Here is an 18,418-nt window from a genome sequence, read left to right on the forward strand (position 1 = left end):
ATTTATTATTAAGATTTTTAATATTTTAATACGCTTTAAAAAAAAAAGACATTTGAGAGACATTTTAAAAATTTCAGAAAATTTTTTTTTACTAATTAATTTAAGAAAAAAATAAAAATTAAAAAAAAAACATTTAAATTATTTGTGTCAAATTTAAAAAAGAAAATTAAAAAAAAATAGATTTCAACAAATTTTGATATTTTAAGGCAAATTTTACATTTTCTCCTTAGATTTGAAAAATATTACGGTTCTAAAGTAAAAACTTTAATTTTTGTGTAAAAATAATTTGACACCCTGTCCAAGTGTACAATGTTCATTTAATAGCCACAAGCGAGAAACAAGTCCTCATTGTAATTTTTAATGGAAAATTTTTCGCAAAAGGTCATGATTAATTCGACTTTTGGTGCGAGTGCCCATGTGGGTGCGTGCCTTGAATACACAGCCGCAAAAAAAAGTGGATCTTTTTTTGTTTATTTATACATTCCGGGAGTAATGTGCGCTTCATTTCTCTCATTTTTCGAGATAATTTTCCGTAAAAGCAAGCAAATAAAACACATGCAATCAACATTATGATGATATAAATTATGAACAACTGTTTCATGTTCGTCGTAATTGAAGTCATTAATCTTCAGGATCGAAATAATTGTCTTTTGTCTGGTGAGGTGCGACGCGATGTAAGTCGACGAGTTCAAAGCCTTTTTAAGTTTTCGCATTAAATCCCGATAAAAATTGAAAGTTTTCTCCTTCGTCGTCATAAATAAGAAGCCACTTGCACTTGTTTATTCAAGCATAAGTTTCGAAGCCGCATGCAGATAAATAGAGCCAAAGTAATGAATAGGTCACAGACTATAAATTACACATTAGCTTGACGTTATCTTCATAAGCACACCAGTAAATAATAATATTTATTTTCAATTATTGTCAGGCAAACAAATTTTATGCTCGTGCTACCGTCATCGCTGCCCAGTGGGATGAGATGGATTTATTTAAGGCTCTTGGAGTGTAGTTCAAATTTTTATTATAAAAAAATTAAAATTTTTTTTTTGAAAAGCATAAAAAAATTAAAACATTAAAAATCTCAAAGAAAATTTTTAAAAAATTCCAAATTTTTAAAAATTTTATTTTTATTTTGAATAAAAAAAAATAAAAAAATTCATAATTTGGAAAAATTTCCTTTAAAACTTTCATAGCAAAATTATAATAATTTAAAAAAAAAATTTTTAAAAAAGTACATAATAAAAAATCTTCTTAAGGCTTTCAAAAAATTTAAAAAAAATAAAAAAAAAAGATTCATCTAATTTTTATTAGAAAAAGAAAAAATTTTTAATTTGTTTAAAAAGTCAAAAATTATTTCCATGAAAATAATTTCTCTACAAATTTTTTTTAGATTTTTTTGAAACTAAGCAAAATATTTTAAAATAAATAAAAATAAAAATGTCGTGAAATTTCGAACTTCCTGATTTTCATAAGAAATTATTGAAATTTTTATTAAAAAAAAAATATGTTTTAATTTTTTTAAAGAAATTTAAGAAAAAAACTTGTCTAAGTTCTTTATAATTTTCATATGAAATTTTTCAATTTTTTTTTTATAAAAAAATATTAATTTGAAATAATTTTCTCGGAAAATTCAAGCTCGCTAGTCTTTTTAAAAAATCATTTCATCCCACTAGGTCCCGTTAGCGTCGTCATCGTCGTCGCTAGTGCTGGTGTTGCTTTGTCACATAAATAATAAATGTAATTTGTGAAAATAAACATATTCTTGTTCTTGAAGAGAGCGAAGCACACACATGCGGCACGGAAAATTTATGGGCATGAGCATGCAAATTGGTTCCGTTAATTTAAACACTATTGTTAGGAAAATAAATTAATTATACACTACATTCGCCTTCGTGCTATTGTGCCATCATCATCGTCATCTCAACTAGAGATTCTATATCAGATGGTTACTCTCAATCAAGTCAATCACACAACAACACTATTCCGCAATAAAAAAAAAAGCTGAATCTCACTCCACTCACAACGCCAATAATAATAATACAATTTCGAAAATGTCAAAACAAATCAATCACATGAAAGAACTGCAAAAAGAACAAATAAATAGATGTGCAATGAATTTTATTTGATTTCGTATTCAGTCACTCGGAACTTTTATATGTCACTCACACACAAACAATTGGCTGTTTTGTCTCGGAATCGGGTGTCGAATGAACTGACAAAGCAAAAATACTCTACTCTACACCTAAAATAATGTTTAATCATTGATCCCAGCATTGAACCTATTTGTTGTTGTGTGTGGTCTGAATTCATCTGAAGTTTATAGAGTTTTGGTCTTTTTGTATCGTGTATTGATTAAATTCTTTGATATTTGTCAACACCAGCATAATATTCGACATTTTCAAGCAAATATTAAGGTTTTTGTTCGGAAAAGTGATATTGAATTTTGAATAAATTTTAAATTGGTCACACCTGAGGATATGTGTTAACAAGTTTTCTCAAAGAGTTTGACATGTTAGCTACAATAGTTTTTTAGCCTAAGGCTAAAAGAAAAATGTTTTACTTTTCTCAAAATAATATTTTAGGAAAAAAAATTATTTTTTCGATATTTTGTTTAAAAATTAAATTTTTTTAAAATATTTAAATTTAAATAATTTTTAAATATTTTAACTTTTAAAAAAGTCTTATGTTAATTAAATTATTTTAATTTTTTTTTATTAAAATATTTTTTTTATAAATTATAATAAATTTAAATATTAATTTAAAAATTTAATTAATTTTATTTAAATATTAATTTATAAATTTAATTAAGTTTATTTAAATATTAATTTAAAAATTTAATTAAATTTATGATTAATTTTTACTTAAAAAAAACTAATAAAAATATCAAATTTACCATTTGGCAAATTTATTTTATTTTAAAGAAATTTTAATTAAATAATTTACTTAAAAAGTCAGAAATTTATATTTTTTTTAAATTAAAATTAATTTAAAAATCTTTAAAAAAATTAATAATATCAAAAATATTTTTTAAAAATTTATTTAAAAGTCAGAAATTTATTACAAATTTTTCCATTTTATTTAATAAAATTTAAAATTATTTTTTACTCTAAAAATTTATAAAAATATGAAATTGATTTAATTTTGAAATATATTTTTTTTGTTAAAAAAAAAGTTTGAAGAGTCAAAAAATCATTAAAGATTTTTTTCATTTCAAATAAACTAATTTATTGGCTTAACATTTTTATAAATTCAAAAATTTCTCTTTCATTATATTTCAAAGAATATTTTGCATAAATATTTAAATAAATAAATATAGTGTGAAATTTTATAAATATTTATTCTCAACTGGATCGCAAATATTGACATAACAAGTAAATATATTTTATTGAAGAATTTCTTGTCCAAATGAGTAAGGTTCCAATTATTAATGTTGTTGCTGTTGTTAGAGTCAATAATGTTCAATTTTGCCAACAAGTCGAACAAACTGACAGTGACACAAATCAATGAATAGAAAATATATATATTGAGTCGCCAATAACAATAGAATTCACTTTTACTGTTCCACTTATGATATTTACCAAGCGGCAATAAATGGTGCTATGTGTTAACTGTCTTGTTATGTTATTTACCGCAACCGTCGAGCAAGTGACATTTATAGACCTCTAATTGATTCCGATGAAATTAAATTTTCTTGTTGTCCATTTTCAATCCTTCTCGTTCTTGCATAGTTGGAATGAAAAATACTGCCAGCAGGAGCAAAATAACTCACGTTATGGACAAACAAAATATTTAAATTAATAAATTGTGTTTGAAAACTCTGCCTTCCTTCGTTTTTCACAATAATATAATCATAATTTTAATTATTTTATATGGTCGGTAACAGATTTCATCCTGCAAACTGTACGTAATACCCACAGGTTCCCGCATGCATATGAATTTCTCCACAGGTCATTGTTAATCCAATTTCAAACAGAATATATTAAATAAATTATTTATTATTCATGTATGGGAGTTTGATGAGAAGTTATTGAAGCTCGTCCCGAGGATGGTATCCTTGCCATCTAACATGTTTTTGTGCCTGCATATGTAGATTAAAAATTATATGAATAAAATTATCACAGAAATTTACATACTAAAATCTAACGAAATATTTTCCAGTAATAAAAGGTAACAGAAAAGGTCAAAATGTGCAGCAGCAATATGTTACAAATAAATTAAATCACAATGTACGGTGTCAGAAATATGTCACTTTATTTTTCGCTTAATTTAATTGAAAATTACATTTTATTTTTTGATGCATTTGGAAACAGATTGGATGAAAACAAACAAAAAATTAAAAGCAATCGATTTTTATTGGCATGAAAATTTTTTATGTTTGAAAAAAAATAAAATTATTTAAAAAAATAAATTTAATTTTAAATAATTTTTTAATTTTAATTATTATTTTTAAAAACAAAAAAAAATTTTAATTGATTAGAAAAATAAATAAATTCAAAATTAATTAAATTTTTAATAGGTTATTAAATTAAATTAATTTGTTATTTAAAATAAATGTAAAAATTTTATTAATTAATTTTTAATTAATTAATTTAAAATAATAATTTTTATTAATTAATTTATGCTCATAAAGAAGTATTTAAACTAAATTAATTTGAAATGATCAACGAAAAACTTGTGTTTGATCATTGTAACTTGTATAGAATACTTTGATGCATCGATCAATGAGGAGTATAAAATTGAGATTATTCAAATTTAATCAATTTTAACCGTTGATGTTACTCGAAAAATTAATTTATTTATTAGAAAATTAATTATTATTTTAATTTGGTTAACTTAAAAAAAAAATTTAATTAAATAGATAAATTTTAATAAATTTTTGTACCATAACATTTTTTTTAATTTATAATTTTCACACATTTTTACTTTTGTTTAAAAATTTTTATCAGGAATTTTTAAACCTGGTTCATTGAGACAAAAACTTCAATATTCAATGAAAATTTTTAGACTATCAAAATTATTAATAAATTTTATTAAACATCAACATTAATAATTAATAAAAATAATAAAAATAAATAAATAAAATAAATAAATATAAAAATAATTTAATAAAAATTTTTAATTAAAATTATTATTTTTATTAAAAAAATATTTTCAATATTTTTTTTATTATTTTATTCTAAATTTAATATTTTCTTTTTTTTATTTATTTACAGATCAATCAAAAATCGTGTCAAGCCTCCAATATTCATCTTTATTTCAAGGTATGTCATTTTTAAATTTTTTTTTCCCAAAGCTATAAATAACTCGCAATTTTATCAAAACTCATCAAGACCATTTTTCATCTAAATGAAAAAATGAAGAAATGTGCTGAAAACCTTTTTAAAAAAAATTATATTAATTTAATTTATTGTATCCTTTCATATTTTAAGTTAGAACTCCGTAAATCTGTCTTCGACTTTCATTATCTCTTCTTATTTTTTCTTCATGTTGCGTGGTGTCATCGACGACTGCTTATATGAAAACAAATGAACGAGTGTGGAGAAAAAAATATTATTTGTTTAATTATATGGCGTGCAAGTCCATTCACATGCAGGAAAAATAAATATTTTACAATAACAATAAAAATAAATTGAAATTTTGTAACATTTCGTCGTCGTTCGGCGTTATTTATTGTTATTATTATGATTACGACTACTGATAACTTTCATCGGGTTCGCATAAATAAAACAGCAGGATTTTTGTTGCCTCGAAATCAATGTTCTGAAAAAGGAAAACAAATAATTTTATTGCTAATATCGCTTTTTTTATGTTGTTTAGAGCAATATCAAAACAAACACATTTCCTCCGCACTTTCGTTTTCAATAAAAATAATGCACAAGTATCGTAAAAATTACTCCCATGTGTTTCGTTTGCCGTTTTGCCGAAGCAAAAAAAAATTATATGCGTGCTCAATAATAAAGAAAGATAAATTTTTCTGTTTTTCTCGTCGTTGCCGGTCGCTGTGTCCGCCACACACACACACATCATGCAGCAGGAAAAGGATCGTAAAAAAATGCCTTCATAATATTTTGTCCTGCGATACTGGTGAAATATTTATACTTTTGTTTATTTATTGCTTCGCATCGACAGCCAGACCAGAAATGTATCGACATCGGAGGAGGATGAAAATAAATAATAAATAAGAGAAATGAGACCTCACAATAAAAATCTGGAGCAGAAAGAAGAAAATAAATTAAAATCTGTCACCACAGGAGTGCCAACCAACAAGGATGTTTGTTGATATTTTTTTCTTTCGTTCTCGTATCGTGTGTGCCGTTGCTCTGTATCGGAATGAAGTAGATCATTATGCAGACATCTATCTTTTTTTTCGTACGTCTGTGAAAGATAATTAATGTTTATATAAACACTGAGTAATAGTGCATGACAAATGACCGAAAATTATTTTTATTTATTTATTTTTTAAAAGAGAGAAAAAAAAGGAAAGGAAATTGTAACAAATTGATGAAATGTTGAATCTTCTTGAGAAAGGAGGCGTTTTCTCGCCTTCATTTGCATTTGATTCATCATGAATCATTTCTTGTAAAATTTATTAAGAGTACTGCCTAAGTGATTTTCTTCTGATTTTAATAATTTTTTTTAATATTTTCGCATTTATTTTTTTCTTCTGTGATTTTTTAAAATAAAAATTAATTTATTTTTTTTTATATTTAAAAATTTTGACTCCAGAATTGAAATTTAAAAATAAATAAAATTTTCAAAAATCAATTTTAATTTTATTAACTTTTTATTGATTTTTAATTTAATTAATTTTTTATTAAATTTTAATTTAATTTATTTTTTATTGATTAAAAATTTTAAATTCAATAATAAATAAAATAAATATTTTAACAATTTCCTAAAAATTATTGGATTTTTTTCAAAAAGGAAATAATAATAAGTTAATAAAATATGTGATTTTATTTATTTTTATAAATTTATTTTTAAAATTTCAATTCAATGAAATTCATTTTGCACAAGTTTAAGTATTACATATTCGTTAAAAATTGAGGAAGTAAAAAAATACTATTTTAATTAAATTTAATTTTGATTTAAATCAATTTGAATTAAGTCAATTAAATTATAAGTTTAAAAAAAATAATTAATTTTAGTATAATTTAATTAATTACGATTAATTATATTTTTATTAATTAAAATTTTTAAATTTAAAAATAAATTAAAAAGTGTAATGAAACAATTTTTAAAAATTTAAAATATGGATTTTAAAAAAACGTTAATTTAATACGATTATTTTTTTTAAATCTTTATTGTTAAATTTTATTATTTTAAATTTTTTAATCAAAACAATTATTAACAGTAAAATTATTAAGTAAATTAATTTTTTTCAATCAATATTTATATATCTGTTATCAAAAATTAACAAAAATTCTACCAATATTTAAACCCTTAAAGAAAAGAAAAATAGAAACAAAGATTTTTAATCAAAAATTACTCTTTTTGACACAAAAATAATAATTTGAGCCAAAACTTTACTAAAAAATTAATCATTTAAAGTCAAAAACTCCAATTATCAATAAAAAAAATCTCTAAATTAGAGAATTTTTCCACTCCTTAGTACCAAAAGTGAAAAAAATCCCTTTCGAGACCATTCTGTCCTTTCATTACTACAACACCGTTGGCAAACAACATAAAATTTAAACAAATTTCAAACACATTGCTATTATATTAACAAAATTAAACAAACTTTTGCCACTCGAAACAAAACCAGACCCTTCAGACGAGTTAGAGCACCTAGCACAAGTAGCAAGTTGCAAACCACTTACCTTAATTTTATATTTGTTGAAATATTTAGTTTTATAATCATATTTGCATACCTCTGTTGTTGTTTGCATGTTGACCTGTGTCTGTCTCTGTGTGTTATGTGTTAACTAAACAATGCAATTCATATCTACAAACATTTGAAAAAACACACAAAAAGTGCACAACATCTGGTCCGGATCATTTTCAAAAAAAAAAAAAATATTTTATTTTTTAAGTGAAAAGATAAACACAAACTTTACTCATTTTTATCCTGTCGTCGTTTTGTGAAAGAAAAAAAAAATAAAATAAAATAGCCGAAAAAAATCCAGAGAAAATCTCAATCCTTGCCAACAAAAGGCGATGTTGTGTAACAAATTCGATAATGTGTGAAGTGATACAAGAAGAAAGGTCTTGTTGGGGGCGCTAGAAAGGCATCATCACTTGGTGGTCTTGCAACGCAGTATAAAATTACACAAACGAGGGTATCTTTGACTTTATCTGACATTTTTTTGAGAAAGGGTTCTTTGCACGCCACTCATAATTTTACGATATGTTTTGATCATTAAAACCGAAATCCTTTTCAAATGTCAGCGCGCGGCAGATGTGTTGCATTTTTTATTGCTTTTCGAAAAATTTATTAACCGCACCGATCATCGCCCGTTAAGTAGATGTACTCACGTGGCAAGAACACTCAGTCATCACTCCAGACACATTTCAACAAAAAAAAAAGAGAAATGCACACGCGAGAGATAGAATCTCTTATTGGTTTGATGATTGCAAATTTCCTTTCATGTTATTCACGCCCCCAGTTCATAGCGCGGCAGAAAAATCATTTGCACTTTGAATTTTTTTTTATGTTTACAAATCTCTTTATGAATAAATAATACTTTTCAGTTTTTACTCATTTTTCTTTCTTTTTCGCCACAACCAGACAAACAAACAAATATTCATAAATTTTCATAACTCTCCAGCGTTATTGATGGATTTGTTCATCTTTCTTCAAATGTTATTCCAGCGGCAACTAAGAAACGAGAAGAAGAAAAAAGATAAACTGTGAAAAGAATTCGCTGAGCTCAAGTCAAGATGAAAACCATAAAAATTGTTTGTAAACTACCGAAATTACCATAATTATTATGTTGTTTGCGAATGATATGCACTTTTTTATTGTCCATAAGATCGTAAAAGTTACTTTCTTTCGTCTTTTGAATTGGCAGTAAGAACTTCTGATGTTTTTCTGTTGCAAGGCATCGTTGAACGAGCATCTCGTTAAATCGTCATCAAAGTAACTTTCGGCAATTTTTGTTTTATCTGAGTTATGAATCATAAAATTTTTCTTACAACGAGTTGAGTTAATATGTTTCATTTGTTTTACAAGGAATATTTTGATACGGCGACTTTTTTCAAGTAGAGTTCGAGTTTTAAAATTATTTTAAATTACAAAATTTAAAATTTTTAAATCCGGAACTAAGAACAATTTTTAAAATAAATTTAAAAATAATTTTAATTTTAAAAATTTTAAAATTATTCTTAGTTCCGGATTTAAAAATTTTAAATTTTTGTAAATGAAAATAATTTTAAAACTCAAACTCGTGTTTATTAAAAACCAATTAAAAAAATTATTTAAAAATTATTTTTTATTAAAATTAATTAATTTTTTATTTAAAAATTATTTTAATTTATTTCGTCTTTAATTTATTATTTTTTCGTTGATTTATTGGTATTTTTAAACCTAAAAAAAATAAATAATTTAATTAAAATTAAAAATAATTAATTTATGATATTTTTTAGTTTTTTTATACTACAAATAAAACTCGTGGGATAGTAAAAAAATTGGAGAGAAATAATTTTTTTAATTAAAAAAATAATTTGAAAAAAATATTTTTTCCTTGTTCTTTTTTTTATTTTAAATTTATTTAATTTTTGTAATAAAAAAATAAATTTAAAGGAATAAAAAATATAAAATATTAGCTAAATTTTGCAATCCAATGATTTTTGGATAAAAAATCATTATTTCAAATGAAAAAATATTTTGGATTTAAAAATCATTACATTAATTAAATCATTAAATTGTTAAATAAATTATTTAGTAAAAAAATATTAAAATAAAAAAAATATATATATTAAAATTTTAAAAAAATATATTAAATGACTTAAAAATAACGTTTATAATCAATTTAAATCAACTTTTTCTTTTTAATGTTATGGATTCCGATTTTGAGAACCGATATATTATTATTATATTAGGAAAATATTATTAAAATTATATTTTTAAAGAATATTTAAAAAAAAATAAAAAAAAACTCATTAAAAAAATATTTATTTGTCCTTGTTTTTAAAATTACTTACCTCAACCGATTTTTTTCCATAATTCTCAACAAACAACAGACGATCAACGATAAAATTTATGAAATCCACTCAATGTTTGTTTATTTAAAGTAACTCTGTTGATGTATTCATTGGACAAAAATAACCCAAAAAAACTTTTCCATATTATAAAAAATTCAAACGAATAAACAATTGGACCATTCATCCATTTGATTTATATCAAAAACTAATATTTATAAAATTTTATGAGAATTTTTCTTTATTTATCAGAATATTTTATTTACAATTAATGAATATTTTAACATTATTTTTCGTTAAAATCTACAAATGTGTTACAAGCTGCTTAATATTAATTCTTTTTTTTTTGTATAGTACATTTTGTTTATCTTTAATCTTAAATTTATTGTCAAACTTTATTTTAGAAAATTCATTTTTTTTCATACGTCACTAGTTCAATACACTCTTTGGTTCCAAAAAAACAACAAAATTCGACAAAATTTTATTTACAAAAGCATTTTTCGATTAATTTTCAGCTTGTATTCCTTATCTGGGAACATAATCAATCCCATTTTGTCGAATCATGGCATGATGATGATGATGATGTGTCGTCGTTGTTGCCGTTTGTGGATGCGGCGAGTAGAATGTTTGGTAGCCGGTGTTGTACGTTGCTACTGGATGTGTTGCCGGTGGTGACATTTTGCTATAACGCTCATACGGATTACTATAAGTGCCGTGATGCGCGATGGCCGAGTGATAAATCGGCCCAAAATTACTACTTTCCGCCGTGTATGCTTGTCCGAGCATTTGCGTTTGGGCTGCAAGTGAAAATGAATTGCCGCCATTCGAGGAGGGAGTGATGGATGACAGTGGTTGCATCGCTGTTGCTTGTTGCTGCGTCGCTACGGGACTCGATGGGTCATCTTCTGTAAGGCAAGAAGAGGAAGTTTGCTTGAATTGGAGCGTAAAATATTTCATTATGACAACTAAGTTGCCAGCGGTGCGAGAAAATGGCCTCAAGATCGGTCATCTACCCAAAATTAATATAAATTATTTGACATTTTATGAGTTTACAGCATGTTCTTCCACTTCAACATAAATTTCAACGACATTCATTGAGGAATATTATTGTTATTGCCATTGAAGTTCACTCAACGAAGTGTGAATGATATGAAAAAATAATTTTACTTGAAGCATTGTCAGACGCAGAACACTGAAAAAAATCTCTTTCGAACAATAAATTATTTTTTTTCGGCCATTCAAATTTTTTGACATTAAAAAAGCGAGATTTATTTTTTTTTTTTCGTGGAAAAGCGGAGGAAATTGAATGAAAATTCACTTCCCTAATGACGACAATCTGTACAAAAGTATCTAACAAAGTGTGTATTGAAATTTCCGGCAAATAGAAAACTAGAACGGATATTTTAACGCAAAACTTTTACAATCAAATTTTATTTGAATTTCGTTTTTGGAGAAGTTGCTATACTTACTTTTATGATAATTCGAATTTCGGTCATTTTTCGTTAGTCTATCACTGGAGTTGTTGTTGTTATTGTGATTGGCGGAAGAAACTGTGGAAGAGCGATCTTGCGAGCTGAAAGTAAAAAGAAAAGTTTATTAGTCTAAGATTATTTCAAGCTAAGATGATTATTAAAAAAATATATTTTTTTAATTTTTTCTTAATAAAATAATTGATATTTGTTGAAAAATTATCCGAAAAACTAAAAAATAATTAAAATTTTCTCATATTTGATTAATTTTATAAAAATAAGTCACAAATGTCAATTTAAAAATAACCGTTAAAAATTTAAAATTTACTTTTTTGCTAATTCAAGATAATTTTTTTTGAAAAAAAATATTTATTAAATTTATTTAAAATTAAAATTATTTATTATGTTCAAAATTAACTAAAAAAAGAATAAAAAAATAAATTTTTAAACGAACTACGAAAAAATTGTAAATGTCAATTCAAAAAGTGACCATTAAAAATTTGAAATTCACTTTTTGCCAATTCAAGATAATTTTTTTAGAAAAATCAGGGAAATAAAAACATTTAAATTTACTAAAAATTTATATTTTATAAAATTTCCTTCAGACCGATAAAAAACACTATTTTGACAAGATTTTGAGATTATTTTGACAAGTGAAATTTTTGTAAATTCTTAAAAATATAAAAAACAAAAAAAAATTTTTGTTTGAAAAAACTTTGCAAATGTCAATTCAAAAAGTGACCGTTAAAAATTTGAAATTCACTTTTTGCTAATTCAAGCTCATCTTTTATAATCTTTTATATAAATACCTATACTCACATAAAATTGATCAAATATTATTAATTTTTCATTCAAAATCATTCAAACTCTTTGAGAATGTCAAAAATGTTTGTTAATTGTTCGATTCATAAACAACAGAATTACTTTTGCCACAAATTCCTCTTATCTCCCTCACAATAATAGACATAGAAATTTTGTTTTTGTCTCGGATGAGCTCATTCCTTCCTACCTATCTTTACAAATTCCAACAAATTAAGCTTATCTATAAGTGGAGTGAATGAATTTCAAACACAGTCGATTAACATTCACAAAAGCTCCAATCAATCAAATTGCATCATTTCCAAGGCATTTGATCAACAACAAATTTCACCAACAAACTCTTTCATCATTCGGAAAATTTACTCTCGCTACAGGATACAAACATCAGAAAATCATTTTCAAGTTTTTGTACTATTTACGCTCGCTCGGCACACACAAGTGTTTAGACAAACAAAACGTATTTTTCAGTGGAAACTCGTGTGCGACGCACTCAAGTGATGTGCACACAGATGATTTTAAAATAAACCGTAAATAGAGGTGCGAATGATATGAATATGTTTTCCATGCACTACAGAAGAAAAAAAAATCTCATGTGACGAGAAGAGAAAATTCTTCGTCTTCTTACGAAAGTGCAGTTCCTTTTGAACACAGCAAGCATCTTGTGTGCGCGTCTAAATTTAAGTCTGATCTTTCATCACCGCAATATTAACTTCCCATTTCTACATTTTTATATTAATGATTTTCTCTTTCGTCTTTCTGGAAGTGAATGAACAAAAAAAACACACACGAAAGATGGATTCTTATCGATTGAAATGCAATTTGTTCCACCGAGTTCACGGAGTGTATCTTTTTTCAGTAGCCTGACCTCTAAAAAAATGCTAATTGGGGTCTGATAAGCTTTTATCACGAATTTTTCGGCTATTTAAGGCCTTGTCTCAAGCGGAGCAGCATCAGTTCTCTTCCAACTGTCGCCAAGATGAAGTTGATTCTCCTCGCTTGCTTAGTCGCCGTGACTTACGGAGCCTCCGTGCCTCATACGCATCAAGTCAAGTACGCCGACAAAGAATTCCTGGAAAAACAAGAGGATATTTTCGCACTTTTCCGTCACATTTACCAACCGGAATACAATCAAGCCCTCGTGGCATATGCCAAGGCATGGGATATCAAAGCCCACAAAGATGCCTACACCAAAAAAGAAGCTGTCGAGGAATTTATTGAACTCTACGAGCACGGTTTCTTGCCGAAAGGTGAAGTTTTCTCCGTTTTCGATGAAAAGCAACGCGAACAAGCAATTGCCCTGTTCCACATTTTGTTCTATGCCAAGGATTTTGATACTTTTTACCGGACCGCTGCTTGGGCTCGGTACTACGTGAACGAAGGAATGTTCGTTTATGCCACCACAGTTGCCTTTACACATCGCGATGACTTGCAGGGATACATTTTGCCGCCGTTGTACGAAATTTATCCATTTTACTTCATCAATAGTGAGGTAATCACCAAGGCGCGTCAATATAAGATGCAGGGATATCACGGCATGAAAGAAGTTGAGGGTGTCAAGACAGTTGTCATCAATCACAACTACACCGGATCGAATATTTACACGAATCCCGAACAGAAATTGTCCTATTTTACGGAAGATATTGGATTGAATAGTTATTATTACTATTTCCATACTGATGTGAGTTGATTTTAGAATTTTTTTAAGAATATTTTTTTTTGCCATAATATTTTTTAAAACATATTTTTTGTGTAATTTGGTACCAAAATTTTGAAAAAAAATATTTAGCAAATTAACGAAATTTTAAGTTTTTAGGACATTTTTAAGTTGATTTTTGGATTTAAATCTAAAAGTTAAAGCTGAATAAGTCAATTTATTTTTTCTTTAATCAAAATTTTAAGTCAAAATTGAAAAATTATTTTTTCCAAAAATATAATTTTTTCAAAGATTCAATTTTTCAAAAAATATAATTTTTTTTTCATAAAAAATTAAATTTTAGTTTTGCTTTCTACAAAATTTTTTTGACGAAAAAAAAATGATTTCAAGAAAAAATTAATATTTTTGGAAAAATTAAGTTTTAATTTTGACTTCAATTTGCCTTGTCTCAATAAAAAAAAATAAATTAGCTTAATTAGCTGCTACTTTTGAATTTTTAGCCAAAATTCATCTTAAATTGACTTAATATCAAGCAAAATCATTTAAATTTATTTTGACTTATTGACTTCAAGTATTTTTTGCCTTGTCGAAAATAATTTTAAGCCAAAATTAAACTAACTTTTGACTTATTCTTAAACTTAAGCTTAAGTTTAAATTTAAGTCAAAAAATTTTTCGGCCAGGATAGTCACGTAAAAATTCATTCAAAATACATCGTTGAAAAAAAAACGCAAAATTTTAACAAAATCAGACAAAATATAAGAAATTTTGAGGTCTTGTATTCAAAAAACTAAAAAAATTCAAAAATTTTAAGATTGTTTTTTGGATATGAAACCTCAAGATTAAAATTTGAATTTATTGTCTTGTTTTTTTAGAAAATTTGTACTTTTTCCAACGATGTATTTTGAATTTGAATGATTATTTACGTAAAATGTCCTCAAATCTTTAAACTTTTACAAATTACTTAATTATTTAAAATTTAAAAAAAAAAATACAAAACAGAAAAATTCCAAATAACACGAAAAATGTGTTAAAAAATCGTTTTGTGGCAAGAAATAAAAATCTTAAAAAATTATTCTCAAAAAAATTCTTCTAAAATTATTTTTTTTCTTCAGTACCCCTTCTGGATGGGCGGCAAGGAATTCGGAATCGTCAATGATCGTCGTGGCGAGCTTTACTTGTATGAACACCAACAACTCTTGGCTCGTTACTACTTGGAACGCTTATCCAACGGTCTTGGCCACATCCCGGAATTTACTTGGGAGAAGCCCATCCGTACCGGATATTATCCCCAGCTGAGCTACTACAACGGACACGCCTTCCCCGTTCGCGAAGATCATCATTTGTTCAACAAGGAAGACCACTATCACGACATCGAGATGATCGAAGAGTACGAACATCGCATCATCGACGCCATTGACTTGGGTTACGTCGTTTTACCGAATGGCGAACACGTTGACTTGACCAAACCCGAATCTATCGAAATTTTGGGCAACATGATTCAAGGGAATGAGGACAGCGTTAACACTCGTTACTACAAATACATTGCCATGTTTGCGAAAATGATTTTGGGAACGTCTGTGGAAGCTGTCGAGTATCACAAAGTCATTCCGAGTGTTTTGGAACACTTTGAAACTTGCTTGCGTGATCCAGTTTTCTATCAAATTTATCGCAGAATCGCTCATTTTTATTATCAGTTCAAGGATCATCTTCCATCATACACGCACGAAGAATTATCCTTCCCCGGAGTGAAAATTGACGAAGTTGAAGTTGATAAATTGGTGACTTTCTTCGATAAATATGACGTTGACGTTACAAATGCCATCGATATGGAACCCGAACCAGCTGGAAAACACACAAAAGACTCGAAAATCGAATATAAACCTGATCCTGTGGTTATTAAGGCACGCACCACTCGTTTGAATCACAAGCCTTTCAACTACAAATTGACCATTACTTCGGAAAAGGCCACAAAAGGTGTCGTTCGTGCCTTTATCGGACCCAAATTCAACGAATATGGCGCCCATTATCACTTGTCGGAGAATCGCGAGAACTTTTACGAGTTGGATCATTTCTTGTATGACCTTGTTCCAGGCAAAAATGTCATCAATCGTAATTCCGTTGACTTTTATGGCTTCGTTAACGATCGTACCACGTACTACGAGTTGTATAAAAAGGTGATGCTCGCTATCACGGGTGACGGTAAATTCCCCTTGGACCAATCCGAAGCACATTGTGGGTTCCCCGCTCGTCTCATGTTGCCAAAAGGCACGAAAGGTGGCATGGAATTCCAAATGTTCTTCATTATTTCGGAATATAAGGCTCCAGCGGTCCCACTTTATAAGGGATATGACCCCGTTGTGTCCTGCGGTGTCGGTTCGGGAGCTCGTTACATCGATGCTTTGCCCTTCGGATATCCGTTCGATCGTAAAATTGACGAAACCACGTTCTACACTGAAAATATGGTCTTCGAGGATGTCGTCATTTTCCACAAACGTGAGACCGATGTCAATGTTGTTGCCTAGAAAATGGCTGTGATACTTCGACAATAAAATTTTCGAAATAAATTTCTCTAGTTTTTCTCACGCCTCGCTTATCAGGCCATAAATTCACAACATTTTCAACGAATTTTATCACATTTTTTCCAGAATAAAAATTCGTTTCATTACCAAATAACACTCGCCGCATATTGTTATTACATAAAACACATGTCCCAAAGCGACTACTGGATCTATCTTCCATATCTATTGTATACATTATGAAAAAAGCAGACACTTTCACGAACAAACATAAACTATCGATATAATTATCACAATGTTTATTTACACAATCGAAAATATTAAAATGTTACAAATTTTCGATAATTTTTTCTCATTGTTTATATTATTCCACAGTGGCAGCAATTATCATAACGAGTTGAAAGAGGCAAAAACTATGAAAATGTACACAATTTTAAGTGTATGTCTGGTATTTTTGCTCGTTCTACCAAGTAACAAACTTTTTTTTTATGTGTGAACGTTGTAAATAAAATCGAAATTATTTTTCGATTAAACCTTTGTGGTTATTTTTACAACGAGACATGAAAAAATAAATTATCAAGCAGATAATTGGATTTAATCAGATGGCAAGTGATGCACATAAAATTGCGGGTCAGGTGGTTTATTTGTTGTGGAATTTATTAGAATGTAATTAATTCTTTTTTGTTTGAATTTTTCTACTATTTTTAATTTTTTTCAAATTTTATATTAATTTTTACAAAAAATTTAAAATATTATTTTAGTTCCAAGACTAAAAATTATTATTTTTTTTAAAATTAAGTATTTTAATATGTACTTTATGTATCTAAAAAAAATAAAATTTATTTAAATATTAAACAAATTATTTTTTTTTTTTTTTCAATTTTCATTAAAAATTTGAAAATTATAAAATTTAATTTAAAATTAAAAATTAAAAAAAATAAATTAAATTTAATGAATTTTAAAAAAATTAAATTTTTAACTTTTAAAAATAAATTTAAAAAATAAATGCAACTAAAAATAAAATAATTAAAAAATGATTATAAATAATTAAAAAAATTTTTTTTTAATTTTAAAATCTTATAAAATCTTTTAACAATTTTAAAATTTTTATTTAATTTAGATTATTTTTTTTATTTGTCAAATTACCTAAATATTTTTGTAAAAATTAAACTTTTCATCTTTTGGTTCAAGTTGACTTTTTTTTATCATTATTTTTAAAATTACTTTTTTTTAAATAAATATGAAATTTTAAATGAAATTTAAATAAATAAATAAATTAATTAATTAAAAAATAAATAAAAAATTTTTAAATAAAAAAAAATTAATAATTCAAATTAAAAAACTAATTTTTTAATTTAAAAATAAATTTTAAAAAAAATTAAAAATTAAAAAAAATTAAAATAATTAAAATTAAAATTAAAAAAAATTAAAAATTTAAAACTAAAAGTATTTAATTTATTTTTTTATGAATTTTAAAATAAAATTCAAATTAAAATTAATTTGAATTAATTGAAAATTAATTTAAATAAAATTAAAAAAAATAAATAAAAAAATAAAATAAAATAAATTAATTAATTTTTAAAATTCTTCTTAATTTTTTTCAATTTTAAAAATTTATTATTATTTTTTTTAACTTTTTCAAAAATTTTTTTTTCTAAAATATCAGAATTTTTTGATAAAACTCCTCACGTGCGCCCTTTCCTGACCTCCATCTCTTACTCTCTAACCCGCAAAAACAACAGATAAAAACTAGTGTGACACCATGTAAAATTCCAGCAATATTTTATTATTCATGATTATCACCATGACAATGCTATTAACA

General features: G+C 25.9%; 1 protein-coding gene across 1 annotated transcript; it reads left to right on the top strand.

Moving 5' to 3' along the window:
- The first annotated feature begins 13,401 nt into the window (after nucleotides 1-13,401).
- On the top strand, nucleotides 13,402-16,756 carry LOC134836793 (hexamerin-1.1-like). Its single transcript, XM_063852014.1, has 2 exons — nucleotides 13,402-14,103; nucleotides 15,193-16,756. Exons 1-2 carry the CDS (start codon nucleotides 13,402-13,404, stop codon nucleotides 16,600-16,602), a joined length of 2,112 nt encoding a protein of 703 aa, XP_063708084.1. The 3' UTR covers nucleotides 16,603-16,756.
- The last annotated feature ends 1,662 nt before the right edge of the window (nucleotides 16,757-18,418 follow it).

This window comes from Culicoides brevitarsis, chromosome 1, assembly GCF_036172545.1.
Source record: "Culicoides brevitarsis isolate CSIRO-B50_1 chromosome 1, AGI_CSIRO_Cbre_v1, whole genome shotgun sequence".
Taxonomy (NCBI): Eukaryota; Metazoa; Arthropoda; class Insecta; order Diptera; family Ceratopogonidae; genus Culicoides; species Culicoides brevitarsis.

Coding starts and splice junctions, on each gene's coding strand:
- LOC134836793 (XM_063852014.1), top strand. CDS start 13,402: ATGAAGTTGATTCTCCTCGCTTGCTTAGTCGCCGTGACTTACGGAGCC. Junction 14,104..15,192: donor ATTACTATTTCCATACTGAT/GTGAGTTGATTT, acceptor TTTTTTCTTCAG/TACCCCTTCTGGATGGGCGG.